The sequence below is a fragment of the Papio anubis genome, chromosome 9 (assembly GCF_008728515.1).
Source record: "Papio anubis isolate 15944 chromosome 9, Panubis1.0, whole genome shotgun sequence".
In the NCBI taxonomy this organism is placed as follows: Eukaryota; Metazoa; Chordata; class Mammalia; order Primates; family Cercopithecidae; genus Papio; species Papio anubis.
The window spans coordinates 115,584,317-115,607,715 of NC_044984.1; the positions used below are offsets into that span (position 1 = coordinate 115,584,317).

At 47.8% G+C, this 23,399-nt stretch overlaps 1 protein-coding gene and 1 long non-coding RNA gene across 5 annotated transcripts in view; one reads left to right on the top strand and one right to left on the bottom strand.

The window, feature by feature from the left end:
- LOC108581149 lies at positions 1-7,438 on the bottom strand. The gene is made up of 2 exons (XR_001893046.3): positions 7,154-7,438; positions 1-907 (listed from the first exon to the last, which is right to left on the bottom strand). It is a non-coding gene; the product is annotated as an uncharacterized LOC108581149 (long non-coding RNA).
- The window catches only part of P2RX4 (purinergic receptor P2X 4), a 24,558-nt gene continuing 8,323 nt past the window's right edge, over positions 7,165-23,399 (top strand). For 2 of the 4 annotated variants that reach the window (XR_004176229.1, XM_031650827.1), the window contains exons 1-5: positions 7,286-7,621; positions 14,477-14,624; positions 19,266-19,337; positions 19,448-19,520; positions 20,260-20,356. Coding sequence is in view for 3 of the 4 variants with exons in the window: in XM_031650827.1 (XP_031506687.1) it covers positions 7,488-7,621; positions 14,477-14,624; positions 19,266-19,337; positions 19,448-19,520; positions 20,260-20,356 (524 nt within the window). In the remaining variant the exon portion in view is untranslated. Of the gene's footprint in view, positions 7,622-14,476; positions 14,625-19,265; positions 19,338-19,447; positions 19,521-20,259; positions 20,357-23,399 lie in introns of all 4 variants that reach the window. The other 2 variants (XM_017946251.3, XM_017946252.3) reach the window with 2 other exon arrangements.

Genomic DNA, 23,399 nt, shown 5'->3' on the forward strand with positions numbered 1-23,399 from the left:
TTTTTTTTGTTGTTGTTGTTGTTCCACAATAGATTCAGTTTTAAGGACTACCCGGGGAAAGCAACAGCAAAATTATAAAATAATTTATTCCTCGCTTCTGCTATCAACTTGTTCTTTATTTAGACGTTCTGTTTCTGGAAGTATATATAATTATACTGTGTGCCACACGTATCTGTCATTCTGTTATACAATGACGTATTTCACAATGTCTATGTGCCAGATAAGCGAGTCTTACATCTTTAAATGCCTAAACATTTAATTTAAACATTTTTTCATTGTAGATTCTCCTGAACAAATGACACTGTCTCTTCTGACTGGCCTTTTGCAGCTCAAGGCCATTGTGACAAATGTCAGTCTTACATAACTGTAACCAAATGACACCCTAAGGCACACTGAGGTCTCTAAACTAAATGGCCCCAGACTGATGAGTTTTTTGGAGTTCTTGGCTCTGCTTTTTACAGAAACATTTCTTTTTTATGGGCTATTTGTGTATTGCTGCTCTTAGTACTGGTGGCCTCGGGCAATACGTCCCACCTCTTTCTAATTTACTGCATTCATACAAATGTTTGTTTTACCACCTACTTTACTGGTGACATAATACATTTTTCATCTGTTAGATCCTAGGGCTATAGCCATAGTCTTTTCAATTCCAAGTTTCAGAAGGCTAGTAGCTTAAGTAAAAAATGAACATTTATTATAAGATTATGGCGGTATCTCAAAGGTAAAGGTGAACGGGGGGAGGGGACAAAACCAGGAAGTGGAAGCTCAGCAGAAACCAGAGGCTGTTCTCTTTGTCTCTCTCACCTCTGTGCGTCTTTGTCCAGCTGTTTCATTATTTTGCTTCTGCAGATTACTGTTCTCAGCTTCTCCATGCATGCGATAGTTATGTCAAATCAGTTCCAATCACCTGCAGAGAAGAAAGAGTTGTCTCTATCCCAATGCCAAAGCCAAAGGAGAGACTGGCCCGGTTGGGTCAGTTTCCCACCTGTGGTCCAGTCAGCTATGGCCAGGAGGATAAGGTCACATAGTATAAAAACGGCTGCTGCACCACCTCTGCCTAGAGGAAGCGGGTACTGACGAACTGGCTTCACCAGCAACAAAGGAACCAGAAAATCGAAACTGCTCCAGTCACATCTGAACTAAAAAGAGGCCAGGCGCGGTGGCTCACGACTGTAATCCCACATTTTGGGAGGCTAAGGCAGATAGATCGCTTGAACTCAGGAGTTCAAGACCAGCCTGGGCAATCTGATGAAACTCCATCTCTACCAAAAATACAAAAAATTAGCTGGGCATGGTGGCACATGCCTGTAGTCCTAGCTATTTGGGAGGCTGAGGTTGGAGGATTGCTCAAACCCAGGAGGCGGAGGTTGCAGTGAGCCGAGATCATGCTGCTGCATTCCAGCCCAGGTGACACAGTGAGACCCTGTCTCAAAAAGAGAGAAAAAAAGAAAGAAAGAAAAAAAAAGAACGATAAGCTTGGTGTGAGGGCCTGAGATGCTCCCCTATGAAGAAAGAATATGAGGTCTGGCCCCATAGATTCATGGTATATACTTTGCTTTTCTTGAGACGTTGGTTGTTTACTCCCTGTTTATTGGATTATCACTGAGACATAACTCACATATCATACAATTTACTCTTTTTAAATGTACAGTTCAGCAGCTTTTAGTATATTCACAGGTTCCGCAACTATCACCACTTTCTTTTCCAGCACATTTTCATCACCCTAAATGGAAACCTTGTACTCATTAGCAGTTACTTTCCAACCTTTCTTTCCCCCAGTCCCTGGCAACCACTAATCTACTTTCAGTTTTCTTTTGTTTTGTTTTGAGACGGAGTTTTGCCCTTGTTGCCCAGGTTGGACTGCAATGGTGCGATCTCAGATCACCGCAACCTCCGCCTCCCAGGTTCAAGCAATTTTCCTGCCTCAGCCTCCCAAGTAGCTGGGATTACAGGCCTGCACCACCATGCCCAGCTAATGTTGTATTTTTAGTAGAGATAGGGTGTCTCTATGTTGGTCAGGCTAGTCTCGAACTCCTGACCTCAGGTGATCTGCCCACCTCAGCCTCCCAAAGTGCTGGGATTATAGGTGTGAGCCACCGCACCTGGCCTCTACTTTCGGTTTCTATGGATTTGCCTACTCCAGACATTTCCTATACATAGAATCACACAATAAGTGCCTTGTCGCGTCTGGCTTCTCTCACTCAGCGTGGTGTTTTCAAGGGTCATCCGTGGTACAGTGCGTGTCAGTGCTTCATTCCTTTCTGTGGCTGAATCACAGTCCATTGCAGGGATGGACCACATTGTGTTTACATGTTCATTAGTTGATGGACGTTTAGGTTGTTTCTACTTTTGGGCCATTATGAATGTTGCTGCGAATACTCACGTACAAGTTTTTGCATGAACATCTTTTTTTTTTTTCCAGAGCAGGGGTGGAAGTTTATTTGAAATGCCTTAGAACAGGAAAGGAAGCTGCACTTGGAAGAGACCCAAGAGGGCATGGGAAGGTTAAAGAGACAAGGCCAAATGCCAAACATATCTTTTCTTTTCTTTCTTTTTTTCTTTTTTTTTTTTTTTTTAACTTTGAGACGGAGTCTCGCTCTGTCACCCAGGCTGGAGTGCAATGGTGTGATCTCGGCTCACTGTAAACTCCACCTCCCAGGTTCAAGTGATTCTCTTGCCTTAGCCTCCTGAGTAGCTGATTACAGGGATTACAGGCATGCACCACCATGCCTGGCTAATGTTTGTATTTTTAGTAGAGATGGGGTTTCTCCAGGCTGCCCAGCCTGGTTTTGAACTCCTGGCCTCAAGTGATCCACCTGCCTCAGCCTCCCAAAGTGCTGGGATGACAGGCGTGAACCACTGAGCCCCGCCCAGAAAATATCTTTTTAATTCTCTGGGGAAATCCTGGAAGAGGACTATCTTGGTCCTACAGTAATTCTATGTTTAACATTTTGAGGAACTGCTGTTTTCCAAAGGAGCTGGACCATTTTACATTCCCACGAGTAATGTGTGAGGGTTCCAGTTTCTCCACATCCTTGCCAGCTTTTTGATTGTCCATCTTTTTAATTATAACCATGCTAGTGAGGAGGAAATGGTATCTCACTGTGGCTTTGATTCGCATTTCCCTAATGATAATGATATTGAGAATCTTCTCGTGTTTATTGATCTCATGTGTATATCTTCTTTGGAGAAATGTCTATTCAGATATGTTTGCCCATTTTTAAATAGGGTTGTCATTTTATTGGTGAGTTTTAAGAGTTCTTACGACATCTGAAATATTAGATCCTTAACAGATATAGGATATGTGAATATTTTTCTCATTCTGTGGATTTTTCCCTTTCTTGATGGCAACTTTGAACCGCAAACTTTTCGGTTTTGACTGAGTAGTCCAATTTATCTATTTTTTTCTTTTGTTGCCTTGCTTTAGGCAACAAAATCTAAATCTAAAACACCACTGTCTAATCCGAGGTCACAAAGATTTGCCCCTATGTTTTCATCAGAGATATTTATAATTTTAGCTCTTATATTTATGCCTTTGATCCGTTTTTTTCTTTCTTTCTTTCCTTATTTTTATTATTAAGACAGAGTCTCATGTGTCACTCAGGCTGGAGTGCAGTGGCATGATCTTAGTTCACTGCAGCCTCCGCCTGCTGGGTTCAAGCAATTCTTCTACCTCACCCTCCCAAGTAGCTGGGATTACAGGCATGCGCCACCACACCCAGCTAATTTTTGTATTTTTAGTAGAGACGGGGTTTCACCATGTTGGTCAGGCTGGTCTCAAACTCCCAACCTCAAGTGATCCACCTGCCTCGACCTCTCGAAGTGCTGGGATTACAGGTGTGAGCCACGCCTGGCCAACTTATTTTTTTTTTAATTTATGTAGCTAGGATTACAGGTATGTGTTACCATGCCCAGCTAATTTTTGTACTTTTTGTAGAGACGGGGTTTCACCATGTTGCCCAGGCTGGTCTGGAACTCCTGAGCTCAAGTGATCCACCCATCTCGGCCTCCCAAAGTGCTGGAATTACAGGCGTGAGCCACCATGCCTGGCCTTTTTTATTTTTGAGACAGGGTCTCACTCTGTCACCCAGGCTGCGGTGTAGTGGCACAATTGCAGCTCACTGCAGCCTTGACCTCCTAAACTCAAGTGATCCTCCTGCCTCAGCCTCCCAAGTAGCTGGGACCACCAGCATGCACCAGCATGCCTGGCTAATTTTTAAAGTATTTATAGAGATGGGGGTCTCCCTATGTTGTCCAGACTGGTCTCAAACTCCTGGGCTCAAGCAATCCTCCCAACTTAGTCTCTCAAAGTGCTGGGATTATAGGAATGGGCCACCGTGTCTAGCCAATAAAGTTATTTTTTAAAAAGAGATAAACCAAGGCCAACAGTGTAAACAAAATAACTTTCTTTTCCAAATCATTTTTTAGAATCAGCTTCTTTGGTCGGGCCTAATGATGTTACCAACTAGTAATTTATAAAAACTTGCATTTCTACATTTTTCTTAACTGACCCCATTCCAAAACACAAGCAAACCATCTAAATTCAAGATTTGTAAGGTTGGGACTAATTCATTAATATAGGGTAAGCATGAATGAAGGCTGGAAATGTGTTTTGATTGCTGCCATTATTTTTTATTTATTTTTTTCTGAGATGGAGTTTCACTCTTGCCACCCAGGCTGGAGTGCAATGGCATGATCTCAGCTCACAGCAACCTCTGCCTCCTCGGTTCAAGCAATTCTCCTGCCTCAGCCTCCTGAGTAGCTGTAATTACAGGCATGTGCCACCACGCCCAGCTAATTTTTTGTATTTTTAGTAGAGACAGGATTTCTCCATGTTGGTCAGGCTGGTCTCAAACTCCCAGTCTCAGGTGATCCGCCCACCTCAGCCTCCCAAAGTGCTGGGATTACAGGCGTGAGCCACCGTGCCTGGCGTTTTTGGGGCGTTTGTTTGTTTTGAGATGGAGTCTCTGTCACCCAGACTGGAGTGCAGTGGCACCATTTCAGTTCACTGCAACCTCCGCCTCCCAGGTTCAAGCAATTCTTCCTGCCTCAGCCTCCAGAGTAGCTGGGATTACAGGCACCTGCCACAATGCCCAGCTAAGTTTTTTGTATTTTTAGTAGAGATGGGGTTTCACCACGTTGGTGGCCAGGCTGGTCTCCAGCTCCTGACCTCACATGATCATCCGCCCACCTCGGCCTCCCAAAGTGCTGGAGTTATAGGTGTGAGCCACTGTGCCCAGCCATCTTTTGATTCTTAAGGAAATGATTTTTAAGTCTCCTTCCAATGAGGATTTAGCAATGGAGTTTTCTTCTTCTACAGATAATCTGAGGCTTCCCAACTGCACCAAGCTCCATTTGGGCAGAGACCTTCCTTGTCTGTTCACTCCATATCCCTAGCATCAAGAAAACTGCCAAGCACAACACAGGCACTCAGTAAATTTCTGTCAAATGAATGAATAAAATACCACCACCTTTTCCTGGGACCATTTTGGACCAAGGCTGGCATAGGCATCTCTGTTCCTCCCTCTAACTTAACAATTCCATCTCTTAGAGGCAGATGCTGCCTGTTTTCTGCAAATTTTATTATTCACCTCTCTATATTGGGAAAAACAAGTTGGTGTGGTTTACTTAGGAATCTCACATCCAGGAAATGAACTAAAAATGTTGTATCAAAGATTATGCATAGGATCTACAAACTAAGAAGCAAGCAGATGAGCGCAGTTACAGGCATCATGGTATATTTTCCAGAAGAAATGGTCCATGGATTAAAAATTATTATGATGAGTCTGCAGTAATATAGAAACCAAGTAGTGGGAATCAGAAAATGAAAAGCACAGCCATTGACTGTGATTACAAACCAAAACTTTATACCAATTACCTGCTGGAATTTATGCTGCATGAAGGCAGGATATTTTGCTTGTCCTGTTCACTGGACAGTACCTGGCATATGGGATGTGCTTATTAATATTTTCTGAATGCATTAGGGAAACTAAATATAACATTCACCTATGAAAACATATCTGGGCCAGGCGCAGTGGCTCATGCCTGTAATCCCAACACTTTGGAAGCCCGAGGCGGGCAGATCATGGGAGGTCAGGAGCTGGAGACCAGCCTGGCCAACGTGGTGAAAACCTGTCTCTACTGAAAATACAAAAATTAGCTGGGTGTGGTGGCGGGTGCTTGTAATCCCAGCTACTCAAGAGGCTGAGGCAAGAGAACTGCTTGAACCTGGGAGGTGGAGGTTGCAGTGAGCCGAGATGGTGCTACTGCACTCCAGCCTGGACAAGAGTGAAACTCGGTCTCCAAAAAAAAAAAAAAAGAAAGAAAGAAAAGGAAAGCATATCTAAAGGGAATAAACAAATATACATACGGAAAACTGTATTCATGGGGTGGAACGCTGGCTGTTTCCCCCACTTTTGCTATTTCTCAATTCTCCCCTAAAGTTGTGATAGCGTTTTCTCAGTGGAAAGGATGACCACAGAATCATCTCCCCTGGGCTGCAACTAAGGAAGTATCTGAATTGGAGTGAGAATGCGGCCAGGCTTCAAATCCAGAAGGGGCATTTTACAGGGCGTGTGGCTCTCACCCAGGGCTCACAGGACACCTGATACTTAGGCTGCTTCCCAAGAGGCTGAGGACAGCGCGGCCCCAGCTCCCCCAGTTTAGGAGCCTTCACTGGTGAGCGATGGCTGCTCCGCACAGCCCCCGGGTCCTCTACGGAAGTCCCTGGCACCCATCAGGACCCCTAAGGGAGGTCGCTTGTTACCCCTCACTCGAACTCGGTCCCAAATGAGAAGCGGCCCCCATCTTCCCCGAAAGGGTCTCTTGTTCTCCCTGGCCCTCCTGCGAAGGTCATTACTCCCCAACTCGCCTTTTTTGATGTTTTTTGGTTCCTGGTTTTTTGAGGCAGGGTCTCGCTTCATCTCACAGACTGGGGTGCAGTGGCGCCATCACAGCTCACGGCAGCCTCGACCTCCCGGGATCAAGCGATCCTCTCACCTCAGCCTCCCGAGTACCTGGGACCACAGGCGAGCGCCACTACGCCCGGCTTCTTTGCTTTTGTGTTTTGTTTGTTTTGTTGTTTGTTTGTTTGATAGAGACGAGGTCTCGCTATGTTGTCCAGGCTGGTCTCTAACTCAAAGGATCCTCTCACCTCGGCCTCCGAAACTGCTGGGATGACAGGTGTGAGCCACCGCGCCCGGCCCCTCGCCAGCCTTTTGAAGGAGTCTTTCGTCCTCAAGGCCAAGGGCAAGGCCACCCCCTCCCCGCGAGTTCCATGCCCCCTAGAGGGTCACAGTTCCAGACGGGGTGGTGGCGCCCTCCCCTAGGCCCCGGACCCCGACCGCCCGGTGCCGCCTCCTTCCGGGCCCTCCCCGTGATGACGGCGCTGCGGGCAGGCCGGGCGGACTGGGCGGGGCTCCGAGCGGGGCTCCGAGCGGGGACTGGGACCCAGACGGGCTCGGGGACGGGGAGCAGGCGGCGTGGCCATGGCGGGCTGCTGCGCCGCGCTGGCGGCCTTCCTGTTCGAGTACGACACGCCGCGCATCGTGCTCATCCGCAGCCGCAAAGTGGGGCTCATGAACCGCGCCGTGCAGCTGCTCATCCTGGCCTACGTCATCGGGTGAGCGCGGCCGCGCGGGGCCGGGCGGGGGGCGCCGCGGGGGACGCGGCGGGGGCTGCCCTCGGGTCCGCCCCGTGCGGCGGCTCATCCCGGCTTCGGTCACCTGGGCGAGTGCGGGGGCGGCGAGCCAAGGCGGTGACACCTTCCCTGGGCCCCAGCCGCCGCGCCGGGCCCCGGGGGCGAGAGGCTGCTTGCTGCTGTTTCAAAGCCATAGCCTGGGCCGGGCGCGGTGGCGCACGCCTGTAATTCGAGCACTTTGGGAGCCCGAGGCGGGACCATCGCCTGAGCCCAGAAGTTCGAAACCAGTTTGGGCAGCATCGTGGGACCCCGTCTCTGCAAAAGATTAAAAATCCGCCAGGCCTGGTGGCGCGCGCCTGGGGTCCCAGCTACTTAGGAGACTGAGGTGGGAGGATCGCTTGAGCCCAAGAGGCTGAGGCTGCAGTGAGCTATGATCACACCACTTAACTCGAGCCTGGGAGACAGTCCGAGACCCTGCTCTTTACAAAATAAATAAAGGCAAAGCCTGGCTAGGCCGTTACCCTCTCCTGTCTGATCCCCCAGAGTGCCCCTTGGCTGTAGGGGCTTCGCCCTGAACGTCTCAATCTTCGCTCTCCACTTCCCATCCTGCTGATTTGCCGACAAAACCAAAGCTTGGAATTTCCGCTTGGTTCCTTCTGGGTCGGTGGCTTCTGGTCATTTCTTTTGATCACTAGGCAGTATCACTATGTGGTAGTAGCGAGGTCAGACTTCAACAGTAGTTAAAGTTTGCTTCCTTTGTTCTGTGGGATTGTGGGGCTTTTATGGCACCTGCCCTGGCCTAGTCAGTCATTCCCCATGCTGCGCCCTTAGGCTAGAGATGCCCTGCCGCCCTCAGGCCTCGCTGAATGTGCCATTGTACTTGAAGGCACCTGTTAGTTTTGTTTTGTTGTGTTGTGTTGTGTTGTGTTGTGTGTTTTTTTTTTTTTTTGAGACGGAGTTTCTCTCTTGTCGCCCGGGCTGTAGTGCAATGACACGATCTCGGCTCACTGCAACCTCCGCCTCCCGGGTTCAAGCAATTCTTCTGTCTCAGTCTCCTGAGTGGCAGGGATTACTGGCGCCCGCCACACGCCCGGCCAATTTTTGTATTTTTTAGTAGAGACGGGGTTTCACCATGTTAGCCAGGCTGGTCCTGAACTGACCTCAGGTGATCCGCCCACCTCAGCCTCCCAAAGTGCTGGGATTAGAGGGGTGCGCCCCCGCGCCCAGCTGGCACCTGTTACTATTGAATACAACCTGAGAGAGAAGATGAGAATTACCTTGCCACCTGGGGCCACTTTAAAGGCTTACCTGGGGTGTTCTTGTGTCTACAGCTGCTGGGCTGACACGTATTGCCTAGTGCAGTGGTCCCCAAACTGCACATTGGAACCATCTGAGAATCTTTGGCTTCCGTCCCTAGACCCTTTTTTTTTTTTAAAATGGAGTCTCCCTCTGTCGCCCACGCTGGAGTGCAGTGGTGCAATCTAGGCTCACTGCAACCTCCACCTCCCCGGTTCAAGCGATTCTCCTGCTTCAGCCTCCCGAGTAGCTAGGATTTACAGGCGCCCACCACCATGCCCGGCTAATTTTTGTATTTTTAGTAGAGACGGGGTTTCGCCATGTTGTCCAGGCTGCTCTCGAACTCCTGACCTCAGGTGATCCACCCGCCTCTGCCTCCCAGAGTGCTGGGATTACAGGCATGAGCCACCGTGCCCAGACGCATACCCAGACCTTCTGATTTAATTGCTGTAGCATATGATCAGCTGCCCAGGTGATTCTGATGTTTAGCAACATTTCGGAACCAGTGAACTGTGTTTCCCAAGTTTACCTGATCACGGAAGACTCATGTGAGGAATTGTTTAAAAGCAACAAATCCCCCTCTTTGGGGTGAGGTTTGGAATCTTAACACTGCCCAAGGGAATTCCCATGACGGAGCAGGTTTGACTTCCAATATCTGTCAGCAGCAGCAGTAGGTACAGACAGTATTCAAGAGGATGGCTTTCCAGGTGCAGACTCAACATCAGAACCACCTGGCCCACACCCAGATTTGGACTCATTGGCTCCCACCTGTAGTCCCAGTGCTTTGGGAGGCCAAGGTGGGAGGATTGCTTGAGGCCAGGAGCTCAAGACCAGCCTGGACAACATAGTGAGACTCCATCTCCAAAAGAAAAATAAAGATTAAAATGGTAAATTTTACTGATGGAGTTGTGTAAAACAAAAAAAAAATTTTTTTTTTTTTGGCCGAGCGCAGTGGCTCATGCCTATAATCCCAGCATTTTAGGAGGCCGAGGCAGGTGAGGTCAGGAGTTCGAGACCAGCCTGACCAACATGGTGAAACCCCGTCTCTACTAAAAGTACAAAAAATTAGCCGGGCCTAATCAAAAAATTAGCTGAGGCCTGTAATCCCAGCTACTTGGGAGGCTGAGGCAGGAGAATCGCTTGAATCCAGGAGGTGGAGGTTGCAGTGAGCCGAGATTGCGCCGCTGCACTCCAGCCTGAGCCACAAGAGCAAAACTCCATCTCAAATATATATATGTATACATATTATATATATACACACACATATGTGTATATATACACACACACACATATATATATTTGAGACCCATTGCTAGCCAGTGAATTGAACTCACATCCCTGATTGGACTTGAAGCATTTGGGGGCAGGAGCTCCCCTGCAGCTTTTTGCTTTTGGCATTTGCTGCCAGTGGGAGTATCAGTGCTCATCTACCTTAGGGTACCTGTAAAATTACGACTGTGGAAAATATCCATAGTGGTGTTGCACTGTATGGTAGCCACTAGTAACTTGTACCTATTGAACACTTTAACCGTCCCTACTCTAAATTGAGATGTGCTATAACTGTAAAATACACACTGGATTTCAAAAACATAAGTTCAGAAAAAGAGGCTGGGCACAGTGGCTCATGCCTGAGATCACAGTACTTTGGGAGGCTGAGGTGGGAAGATCGCTTGAGCTCAAGAGTTTGAGACAAACCTGGGCAACATAGCGAGAACTTGCCTCTACAAAAAAATACAAAAATTAGCCTGGCATGGTGCACACACCTATAGTCCTACCTATTTGGGAGGTTGAGGCAGAAGGACTGCTTGAGCCTGGGAGGTTGAGGCCACGGAAAGCTGTGATCATACCACCACACTCCAGCCTGGGCAACAGAGCGAGATACTGTCTCAAAAAAAAACAGAGTACCACTGTCACATCAATACATTTTTTATTGATGACATGTTAAAATATTTTGGCTATATTGGGTTACACAGAATATATCATTACAATTCATTTTTCTGTCTCTTTTCTTTTCTTTTTTCTTTTTTTCTTTTTAAACGGGGTCTCGTTTTGTCACCCAGACTGGAGTGCAGTGCACTGCAACCTCCACCTCCCAGGCTCAAGTGATTCTACCATCTCAGCCTCTGGAATTATGGGACTACAGGTGCACACCACCACAACTGGCTAATTATTGTTTTGTTTTGTTTTGTAGAGATGAGATTTCTCATTTCTATAATCATGAGGTTTCCATGTTGCCCAAGCTGGTCTCGAACTCCTGAGCTCTAGCAATCTGTCTGCCTCGGCCTTCCAGAGTGCTGGGATTACAAGCATGAGCCACCGTGCCTGGCTCTTCCTATTTCTTTTTACTTTTTGACATAACTATGAGAAACTTTTAAATTACAGGGTCTTGCTCTGTGGTAGCACACGCCTGTAATCCCAATACTTTGGGAGGCTGAGGCAGGTGGATCCCTTGAGCTTAGGAAATTTGAGACCAGCCTGGGCAACATAGTAAAACCCCATCTCTACCAAAAATACAAAAAATTAGCTCGGCATAGTGGCGCATACCTGTAGACTCAGCTACTTGGGAGGCTGAGGTGGGAGGATCACTGTAGCCTGGGAAGCAGAGGTTGCAATGAACCGAGATTGTGCCACTGCACTTCAGCCTGGGCAACAGAGCGAGAGCCTGTCTCAAAAAAATATATATATATGTGGCTCGCATTTTGTTTTTATTGGACAGCACAGCTCTGTAGGATTGCTTATGACGTATTCACTGTCTCAGTCATGAGAATCTTTAAAGCAGTAAATGCTTTGCTTTTGTCCATCTTGCTATAATCAAAACTGACTCAGGACCTGAATTAAGGCTTTTTTTTTTTTAACCTCATCTCTTAACTTTTTCATCCAACTCATCTTGGTGAAATTGTGGTCTCTTCTTACAGCAACCCTTCCTCAAAAAGAGACCGAACACGCAATTCTCATCTATCTAACTCTGTTAACAATCATGAGATGAGGAAATAATCACATGATAATGAGTGGCATGAAACCCTGTGTCTCTAAATTAAGCAACTCACTGTGCTTGATGAGTACATCAGTCTTCCTGCCCCAAGCTTTTGTGTGTCAGACTGGAATTAAATGGAAGCTTACACTGCAGCTGAATTCCTAGAAGCCCTGGACTTGTAAGGGGAAAAGCCCATCGGGGGAAAGCCCATCTCTAGGCTGGGCAATGAACTTGGAGACTGCTTGATCAGACACACTCATAAGTAACCAAAACCGTTCATTTCATTTCTTTTCTTTCTTTCTTTCTTTTTTTTTTTTTTTTTTTAAGACAGTCTCACTCTGTTGCCCAGGCTGGAGTGCAGTGGCATGATCTCAGCTCACTGCAATCTCCACCTCCCAGGTTCAAGTGATTCTCCTGCCTCAGCCTCCCGAGTATCTGGGACCACAGGCACCCACCACCACACCCAGCTAATTTTTTGTATTTTTAGTAGAGACGGGATTTTACAATGTTGGCCAGGCTGGTCTCAGACTCTTGACCTCAAAAAAACCAGTGAATTTCTGAAGTCTCAGCATCTAGGACTTAAGGAGAAACCTAGCATTTCCTGATTCTATAAATAACAACACTAATAGTCTTTAGTAGATGTTTAACAGCAGTTCGGAGGGGAGGGGTTCTTATTTGTAGTACTGGCCAATTTCCACAGTGTCAATACTTGCTCCATGACCAACCATGACTCACAAACGTTGTTGTAAACATTTGACATACATTAGTTCATTTACCCTCACAACAATCCTGTGAAGTTCTACTGTCACTCCCAGATTATAGAGGGGAAAACTGAGGCACAATGAGGTTAAGCACCTTGGCCAAAGTTATGTCTCGTGAATGGTGGAGCTGAGCCATGAACAAAGACCTGCTGCCTCCAGTGTGTCCTAACCCCTATAAGCTAATGCCTGTAGATGTTTTTTTTGTTTTTGTTTTTGTTTTTTTGAGACAGGGTCTTGCTCTGTCACCCAGGCTGGAGTGCGGTGGCATCACAGCTCACTGCAGCCTCCGTCTCCTAGGCTCAAGTGATCCTCCCACCTCAGCCTCCCAAGTAGCTGGGATTGCAAGCATGTGCCACCATGCCTGGCTAATTTTTTATTTTTGTAGAGATCCCTGTGTTGCCCAGGCTTGTCTCAAGCTCTTAGGCACAAGGGATCTTCCCCTCTTGACCTCCCAAAGTGCTGCGATTACAGGCATGAGCCACTGTACCCAGCCCCTTTGGATTTTTAATTGTTCAAACTGGTAGTCATATTCCCACTTCAGAGGAGAGAACCATATATGTGACCAGAATTCTTGGGGAAAAGTAAGAAACTACAAACTACTCTTAAAAATTCCTTAAAGGGTAGAATTCTCTTTTTTAGAAAGAGTAGCCTAGGGGTGTCCAATCTTTTGGATTCCCTGGGCCACATTGGAAGAAGAAGAATTATCTTGGGCCATACATAAAATACACTAACACTAACAATAGCTGATGAACTAAAAAACAAAAATTTTTTAATCACAAAAAAAATCTCATAATGTTTTAAGAAAGTTTACGAATTTGTTTGGGGCTTCATTCAAAGCCATCCTGGGCTGCATGCGGCCTGTGTGCTGTGGGTTGTGTGCTGTGGGTTGTGTGCTGTGGGTCGGAGGAGCTTAGAGTAGAGCATAGTGGGTGAGAGAAAAGGCTTCAGATGCTTCTAGCCTGAATTCAAATCCTGACTCTGCCACTCACTGGCTGTGTGACCTTAGGCAAGTGACTTAACCTTTCTGGGTCTCCATTTCCTCCTCTGTAAAATGGAAATAATGATGATTAAATGAGTTAATATATATAAAGAGCTTAGATCAGTGCCTGGTGCCTATGAACACTCCAGTGGTAACTATTATAATTTGTATTATCTCTTGGTGATTCCCATAGGTCATAGGCATTGAAAGTGCTCAAATGGCTGGGCACGGTGGCTCACGCCTGTAATCCCAGCACTTTGGAAGGTTGAGGTGGGCAGATCACCTGAGCTCAGGAGTTTGAGACCAGCCTGGCCAACATGGTGAAACCCCGTCTCTACTAAAAATAGAAAATTAGCCAGGCAAGGTGGCGCATGCCTGTAATCCCAGGTACTTGGGAAGCTGAGGCAGGAGAATTGCCTGAACCCTGGAGGCGGAGGTTGCAGTGAGTCAAGATCGCGCCATTGCACTCCAGCTTGTACAACAAGAGTAAAACTTTGTCTCAAAAAGAAAAAAAAAAAGAAAGAAAGAAAAAGTGCTTACCTGTAATAAAGACAATATTCATGGAGCATTTTCTCTGTGCCGTCAGTGTGCTGAGTGCTTTACCTGCACCACCTCATTGGTTTCCCACAAACGCTACTGTGGTTTAGGTGCTACTATCCCCATTTGGCAGAAGTGGAGATGGAGCCCCCTAGAAGGTGTGTAGCTTTGTAGAAAGTCACGTAATTAGCCAACACTGTACTTCCAGCCACTGCCCAGCAGACGGTTCCCCATCAATTCAAATCCATTGAATCCTAATGGCAATTTAAGAGACCTGTTTTATTTTATAGGTGGGTGTTTGTGTGGGAAAAGGGCTACCAGGAAACTGACTCCGTGGTCAGCTCCGTTACGACCAAGGTCAAGGGCGTGGCTGTGACCAACACTTCTAAACTTGGATTCCGGATCTGGGATGTGGCGGATTATGTGATACCAGCTCAGGTGTGTCTCCCACTGTGTCTTCTAACTCTGACACCTTGCTCTTTACTGACTTTGCACACTTGATTAATGATTGACGTGGACTGAGTCCTGACATCACCGATGCCAAGAATAATTGTTTTAGTCCAAGAAAGTGGTGCAGCCAAAATCTTTTCAGCTTAGGATCTAACAGAGTGTATCCAACAGAGTGTATTTCAGCATGGCAGGCTGAAAGACAGGAAGCTTTCCAGGTGGACATCTCGGCCTATCTCAGGCCCGGAAAGATGAGAAAACAAATGTCATAAATCCTGATAAAAACTCAAGTGGAAATATCACCATTCCACATTTTGGGTTTGCGTTATTGTCCCAAATCCACAAGGTAAATCTTTGCAGACAGTGTAAAAACTTTAGGCCGGGCGCAGTAGCTCACACCTGTAATCCCAGAGCTTTGGGAGGCCAAGGCAGGCAGATCCCTTGAGCCCAGGAGTTCGAGACCAGCCTGGGCAATGTGGTGAAACCCTGTCTCTACCAAAAAAAAAAAAAAAAAGAAAAGAATTAAAAGACCAGAATCCAAACAAGAAGGAAACAGAGACAGCAGCACAGGACTCCATGGAGAACAAAGGGAAGGGAAGATGTTGTTTACTGCTGCATACTAGTCTTCAGGCTGTTAATCTGCAAAGCTCTAAGTTAAACATTGACTCTTTAGTCCTGGTAACAGCCTCTGCACCACACAGTCAAACCCTGACATAGCCCTCCAGATGGCTTATGTGCTAAGGGACCGAGGGTAACCAGTATAGATTAGCTGCCAACTCTTGGCTCAGAGCTCTTGCCAGGGAAAACAAGAACTTCAGAAACTCTTTCTTCAGGTGTGTTCTTCCCCCTACCTTCTTAAGAGAAGGGTCTTACGGGGTGCCCAGAGAGGAGACCGAGCTAATGAGCCATAAAGGTCAAGTGGAAGGGCTGGGCACGTTGGCTCATGCCTGTAATCCCAGCACTTTGGGAGACTGAGGCAGGTGTATCATGAGGTCAAGAGATTGAGACCATCCTGGCCAACATGGTGAAACCCTGTCTCTACTAAAAATACAAAAATTAGCCTGGTGTGGTGGCGGATGCCTGTAGTCCCAGCTACTAGGGAGGCTGAGGCGGGAGAATCACTTGAACCTGGGAGGTGGAGGTTGTAGTGAGCCGAGAGCACGCCACTGCACTCCAGTCTGGTGACAGAGGAAGACTCTATCTCAAAAAAAAAAAAAAAAGATCAAGTGGAACAGGGGACTTGTAGTTGGCTGGAGGGGGCAGTGCTGTTAGCATGCACCTGTCTTAGCAGAGAGAGAGCTGCCGTCTGTGCAGGCATAGCCTCGTCCCGGCGAGCTCTGGGAATGTCATGCTCAGTGTGTTTACTGGGCAGATGACGAAGGGCACAAGCCCTGCTTTTGTCCCTTGGTGGAAAGGAGGACCCCACAACTCAGCCTTCCGTGGTGGATCTGGGCAGGGGCCGTGCGAGTTCCCCAGGGCTTTCCTCATGAGTTTTCACGATGTCTGTGTTCTTCGTAGATGGAGCACAGTCATCTACTGGCAGCCCCTTGGCTCATCTCCAGACTGAAAATCCCCTTAATTTGAAGTAGATAAGATATAGGAAACAGGCCACATGCGGTGGTTCAAGCCTGTAATCTCAATGCTTTTGGAAACTGAGGCAGAAGGATCACTTGAGCCCAGGAGTTTGAGGCTGAAGTGAACTGTGATCACGCCACTGCACTCCAGCTAGGGCAACAGAGCAAGACCCCAACTCTAAAAGAGGGAGAAAAAAAGGAGAGATAGGAAACAAAAAGTAGACCATACCAAATTGTTCCAAGTATAACTCAGGAGAGTTTCAGTAGTGGCCTTCTCTAACACCAAGCGAGGAGTATATTTGTACATTGAACACCTGGGAACATGACAGGGTGGCGGGAGAGAAGCTGCAGCTCATGCCACATCCTCATGCCTCTTCCTGTGGCCTTCTCCTTGTCTCCCAACATAGTTTGCCCTGGGCCTTTGGAAGATGCCAGCTATTCCTAGAGCTTCCACCACTTGTCAGACGTGGGGTTGGGGATATCTACAGACTGATTGGTTTCTGAGTTGCCCTGATCCCCAAGATGGCTCCCACTACTGACTGTTCTTCTCAGGAGTGTGAAATGCTGAAAACTTTGGGCATCTCCTTTTAAAATGCCTGGGCCCAGCCAGGTGCAGTGGCTCATGCCTGTAGTCCCAGCACTTTTGGAGGCCAAGGCAGGAGGATCATCGGAGCCCGGGAGTTCAATACCAGCCCGAGCAATATAGTGAGACCCCATCTTGATTGCATGGGTGGTGGGTGGATGGATGGATGGATGGATGGATAGATCAAGAGAGAGAGAGATAGAATAGATAAATGATAGGATAGAGGAAAGAAGGAAGGAAGGAAGGAAGGAAGGAAGGAAGGAAGGAAGGAAGGAAGGAAGGAAGGAAGGAAATGGAAGGAAAGGAAAGGAAAGAGAAAGGAAAGAAAGAAAAAGGAAAGAAAGAAAAGAAAGACGGAAGGAAAGGATAAATTAGATAGATGACAGATAGATGATAGGATAGATTAGATAGGTGATAGATGATAAATAGAAAATAGATATAGAATAGATTTGATAGATAGGATAGATTAGATAGATAAAGAGATAGATAGATAGATAATAGATCCAACTAGAATCTTTTGGGGTCTTTGCCTTTTATTCCTTAGATGAGGAGGTCATTGTCAGCAATTCTTCAGTCTCATCCTAGCAAATTGCTTTCCAGAAACTCTAAATCAATTATTTGGCACCTTTATATGTATGAGGAGGAAACAGAACCTTCTCAAAGAAAAATGTCACTTGCTGACCCTGACCGAGTCTTCTCTAGAATGTTTTGTTTATAATTTCAGTTAGGAAAGAAAACCAGCCAGATTTGAGCCCCGTGAGGCCTCATGTTTTTATTCCTCTGAGATAATCTGGTTGGCAGGGAATGTTTTTAGCACTCGTTGGCTCTTTCCCTCAATAAGTCAAGCTCAATTGAGAAACCATTGCTTCACCTTGCAGACCCCCCTCCCCTTTTTTTTAACTGCAGTCAAATTCACTTACAGAAATTAACCATTTTAAGTCGGGCACAGTGGCTCATGCTCGTAATCCTAGCACTTTGGGAGGCTGAGGCAGGTAGATCACTTGAGGCCAGGAGTTTGAGACCAGCCTGGCCAACATGGTGAAACCCTATCTCTACTAAAAATACAAAAATTAGCCAGGTGTGGTGGTACGCACCTGTAGTCCCAGCTACTCAGGAGGGTGAGGCTGGAGAATTGCTTGAACCCGGGAGGCAGAGATTGCAGTGAGCCGAGATCATGCCACTGCCCTGCAGCCTGGGCGACACAGCAAGGCTCCATCTCAAATAAATAAATAAGAAAGAAATTAACCATTTTAAAATAAAAACTTCAGCACATTTAGTGCATTCACAGTGTTGTGCAAGCATCACCTCTATCTAGTTCAAAACATTTCCATCACCCCAAAGAGAAGCCTCGTATATTACACGGCCACTCCCCATTCCCCACTTCCCTCACTCCCTGGTAACCCCTAAGTGCTTTGTCTCTATGGACTTGACTGTTCTGGAAATTTCACATCAATGTGATCGTATCTTATGTGGCTTTTGTGTCTGGCTTCTTTCACTCAGCATCATGTTTTTGGGGTTCATCCATGTTGTAGCCTGTGTCAGTGCTTTATTCCTTTATTTTATTTTATTATTTTATTTTTTGAGACAAAGTCTCACTCTGTCACCCAGGCTGGAGTGCACTGGCGTGGTTTCGGCTCACTGCAAACTCCACCTCCCAGGTTCCAGTGGTTCTCCTGGCTCAGCCTCCTGAGTAGCTGGGATTACAGGTGCCCACCACCACACCTGGCTCCGTGTGTGTGTTTGTGTGTGTGTGTGTGTATGTGTTTAGTAGAGACGAAGTTTCACCATGTTGGCCAGGCTGATCTGGAATTCTTGATCTCAGGTGATCCGCCTGCCTCAGCTTCCCAAAGTACTGGGATTACAGGTGTGAGCCACCGTGCCCAGCCCCTTCATTCCTTTTTATTCATGGCTGAATCACATTCCATTGTGTGACTAGACTAAGACAGACATTTGGGCTGTTTCCACCTTTTTTTTTTTTTTTGAGACAATCTTGTTGTGTCATCCAGGCTGGAGTGCAGTGTCATGATCTCGGCTCATTGCAACCTCCGACTCCTGGGTTCAAGCAATTCTCCTGCCTCAGCCTCCCAAGTAGTTGGGACTACAGGCACCCGCCACCACACCCGGCTAATTTTTGTATTTTTAGTAAAGACAGGGTTTCGCTATGTTGACCAGGCTGGTCTTGAACTCCTGACCTCATGATCCGCCTGCTTCAGCCTCCCAAAGTGCTGGGATTACAGGCTTGAGCCACCGTGCCCAACCTGTTTCCACCTTTTGGCTCTTATGAAAAGTGTTACGCTGAATATGTATGTACAAGGACTTGTTTGAGTCGCTATTTTCCATTCGGTTATAAACTTTGATGGGAGAGAGCGGGAGACCATGCGGTCAGTTTTTGAGTTGTCCTCTTCAGTCAACGTCTGCCTTTCTCGGCTCTCTGTGAGTCCTCTGAGCGTGACTTGCCCGTGCTCCCCTCTGCAGCAGGAAAACTCCCTCTTCGTCATGACCAACATGATCCTCACCATGAACCAGACCCAGGACCTGTGTCCCGAGGTAGGAGGCCCCCCGGGAAGAGCCCCAGGCCCCACGTGCCTCTCCACGCCTGTCCGCCTGTGTGTGGGGCTGGGCCACATGGACCTTGTTTTCACTCCTTCTTTTTCCAGATTCCAGATGCGACCACTGTGTGTAAATCAGATGCCAACTGTACTGCTGGCTCTGCCGGCACCCACAGTAATGGTACGAGCTTGCAGCCTCCTGGGGAGGGCAGCCCCTGAGCAGATTGCCCCCACCGTGGAGCCTTTCTGATAGAGAAATCCCCCCAGTTCCTTCACATGACCATGGGTGAGCCAGGTGTCAAGGTTGGGGTCCTGGAACCTTCTCTGCATTCACTGCTGTCAGTGGAGCCCCAGAAGCCATCCCAGCTCTTGCCCTATTCTGTTTTTTCTCTTCTTCTTCTTCTTTTTTTGAGCCAGAGTCTTGCTCTATCGCCCAAGCTGGAGTGCAGTGGCATGATCTAGGCTCACTGCAACATCCACCTCCCGCGTTCAAGCAATTCTCCTGCCTCAGCCTCCCGAATAGCTGGGATTACAGGCACACGCCACCACGCCCAGCTAATTTTTGTATTTTTTGTAGAGATGGAGTTTTACCATGTTAGCCAGGCTGGTCTTGAACTCCTGACCTCAGGTGATCCACCCACCTCAGCCCCCCAAAGTGCTAGGATTACAGGCATGAGCTACTGCGCCCAGCCTCTTGTCCCATTCTTTAGCTTGGCATCACCCTGGCTGAGATGTGGCTGGCACACAGGTGACTGTCTTCCTCCAATTCTAACTCGTGGACGCTGACACTGTCTAAATCCCAGATTTGCACAGCTCAAGATTGGCTGCATGGGAGGCTGGATGGGGCTCTCCCTCTCTACTCCAAAAAGGTAGAAAATGGGAGACCCCTGTGGACGTGGGATCCCCCCTTGTGCTTGTAGGAGTCTCAACAGGCAGATGCGTACCTTTCAACCAGTCCGTCAAGACGTGTGAGGTGGCAGCCTGGTGCCCAGTGGAGGATGACACACACGTGCCACAGTGAGTCCAGCACTAGGGAAGGAAGTGCCTTTTTATTTATTTATTTATTTATTTATTTATTTATTTATTTATTTTTGAGACACATTGTCACTCTGTACCCCAGGCTGGAGTGTAGTGGTGCAATCTTGGCTCACCACAACCTCCGCCTCCCGGGTTCAAACAATTTTCCGTGCCTCAGCCTCCCGAGTAGATGAGATTATAGGCGTCCACCACCACGCCAGCTAACTTTTTGTATTTTTAGTAGAGACAGGGTCTTGCCATGTCGGCCATGCTGGTCTTGAACTCCTGACCTCAAGTGATCCACCTGCCTTGGCCTCCCAAAGTGCTAGGATTACAGGCGGGAGCCACCATACCCAGCCGGAAGCACCTTCAACTCTGGGTGTCGGCCTTGAGCAGAGGTGGTCAAGGAGTTAACACCTGTGTGTTGTGGCTTTTTGTGTGTTTCTGGTGTCGATGTGGAGTCAGACTGCCCTAAGATGGCTGCTCTCAACCACAAGGCAGTGACCATCAGTGGCAAGTTGGGCCACAAGTGTCTGTCACTCACGAGAAGGGTGCAGCTGACTTCCTTGTATGTTAGGACTCTGTGTCAGTTGCAAATAACTGACAGGAAACAGTTCTCAGTGCTGTAAGCACATGTGCACAAACACACACACACATACACATGCGTGCATACCGGGGGGCAGTGTATTGTTCGGCTAACCAAAAAGATCCAGCATGGCCATGAGAATCTCGTGCCAGGCTGAGGCGGAAGAATCTCTTGAACTGGGGAGGCAGTGGTTGCTGAGCTGAGATGGTGCCACTGCACTCCCTCCTGGGCGACAGAGGCCACTGCACTCCTGCCTGGGCAACAGAGTGAGGGATAAAGGACAACACCCTAGTCTCCCCTCCTGGCTCTGCGTCCCTCCGACCCACAGCATAGCCTAGGAGGCAGCACTGCACTTACAGCCCCCCAAGGCTGAGTGTCCCTTCCCAGCTGTCCCTGGAGATTCTAGACCTGTCCATCATCACATCAACGGCCATATCTCTCAACCCATCTCCGTGACTGGGGCATGGGTTTCGCTTATCAGCTTGGGCCTGGGGCACATGCCCACCTCTGCAGCTGGGGTTAGAGTCAGACCCACCCAAGTGACACAGGCAAGCATCGGGGAGATATGGCTTCTAAAGGACATTTGGGGTTCTGTTACCAGAAAAGCTGGGCACAGATGCTGAGAAGAAAACAACAGATATTTGCTACAATATATACAATATATACAACTAAACTAGACAGGTTCATCCTGGCGCAGTGGCTCATGCTATAATCCTAGCACTTTGGGAGGCTGAGGCAGGCGGATCATCTGAGGCCAGGAGTTTGAGACCAGCCCAACATGGAGAAACCCCGTCTCTACTAAAAAATACAAAAATTAGCCAGGCATAGTGGCGGTCGTCTGTAATCCCAGCTACTTGGGAGACTGAGGTAGAAGAATCGCTTGAACCCAGGAAGTGGAGATCCCAGTGATCTCAGTGAGCTGAGATCGCGCTTCTGCACTCTAGCCTGGGCGACAGAGAGCGACTCTGTCTCAAAAAATAAAAATTAAATAAATAAATAAATAAATAAAAATTTAAAAATCAACTAAACTAGCCACGTTCAAGGGTTGCTCTAGAATAACATTCTTCCTGGTTGTAATTGGCTGTACTTCGTGGGGTGGAGTCCGGGCAGCGCTCTGAGAAGTGTGTGCAGCCCAGGGCCTTTCTCACCAAGAGCTCAGACCGAGGCCTCCATGAGCCCCGGGGAGCAGGAAGCCACTAAACCTCATCCTGGGTATGTTGAGACGGAAGGAAAGGCTGAGAACTGCAGATTTAGAGATTGCTAAGGCAAGGGAAGGAGACAGAAAAAGAAAAGGAATCCTGGCATCTTAGAGCCGGAGAGGATCTCACAGAGCTGTGCTCTCCAACACGGGAGACTCTGGCCACGCGTGGCTATTGAAAATTGAAATATGACTGGGTCCAAAAGGAGATGGGCTGCCCATAGGAAGTGCACTCATCATCGAATCGGATTTTTGTTTTTCTTTTTTTTGAGTCGAAGTCTCGCTCTGTCGTCCAGGCTGGAGTACAGTGGCATGATCTCGGCTCACTGCAACCTCTGCCTCCCAGGTTCAAGTGATTCTCCTGCCTCCGCCTCCTGAGTAGCTGGGATTATAGGCACCCACCACCACACCTTGCTCATTTTTGTGTTTTTAGTAGAGAGCGGGTTTTACCATGTTGGCCAGGCTGGTCTCAAACTCCTGACCTCAGGTGATCCACCTGCCTCAACCTCCCAAAGTGCTGGGATTACAGGTGTGAGCCACCGCGCCCAGCCTGATTCTGAACATTTATTTATTTATTTATTTATTTATTTATTTTATTTTGTTTTTTGAGATGAAGTCTCACTCTGTCGCCCAGGCTGGAGTGCAGTGGTGCCATCTCTGCTCACTGCAAGCTCTGCCTTCTGGGTTCACACCATTCTCCTGCCTCAGCCTCCCAAGTAGCTGGGACTACAGGTGCCCGCCACCATGCCCAGCTAACTTTTTTTTTTTTTTTTTGGAGACAGAGTCTCGCGCTGTCGCCCAGGCTGGAGTGCAGTGGCCGGATCTCAGCTCACTGCAAGCTCCGCCTCCTGGGTTTGCACCATTCTCCTTCCTCAGCCTCCCGAGTAGCTGGGACTACAGGCGCCCACCACCTCACCCGGCTATTTTTTTGTATTTTTTAGTAGAGACGGGGTTTCACTGTGTTAGCCAGGATGGTCTCGATCTCCTGACCTCATGATCCACCCGTCTCGGCCTCCCAAAGTGCTGGGATTACAGGCTTGAGCCACCGCGCCCGGCCCCCCAGCTGACTTTTTTGTATTTTTAGTAGAGACCAGGTTTCACTATGTTAGCCAGGATGGTCTTGATCTCCTGACCTCATGATCCGCCTGCCTTGACCTCCCAAAGTGCTGGGATTACAGGCGTGAGTCACCGTGCCCGGCCCTGAATATTTGTTATGAAAAAAAGAATGTATAATATCTCATTGATTTTTTATGTTGGTT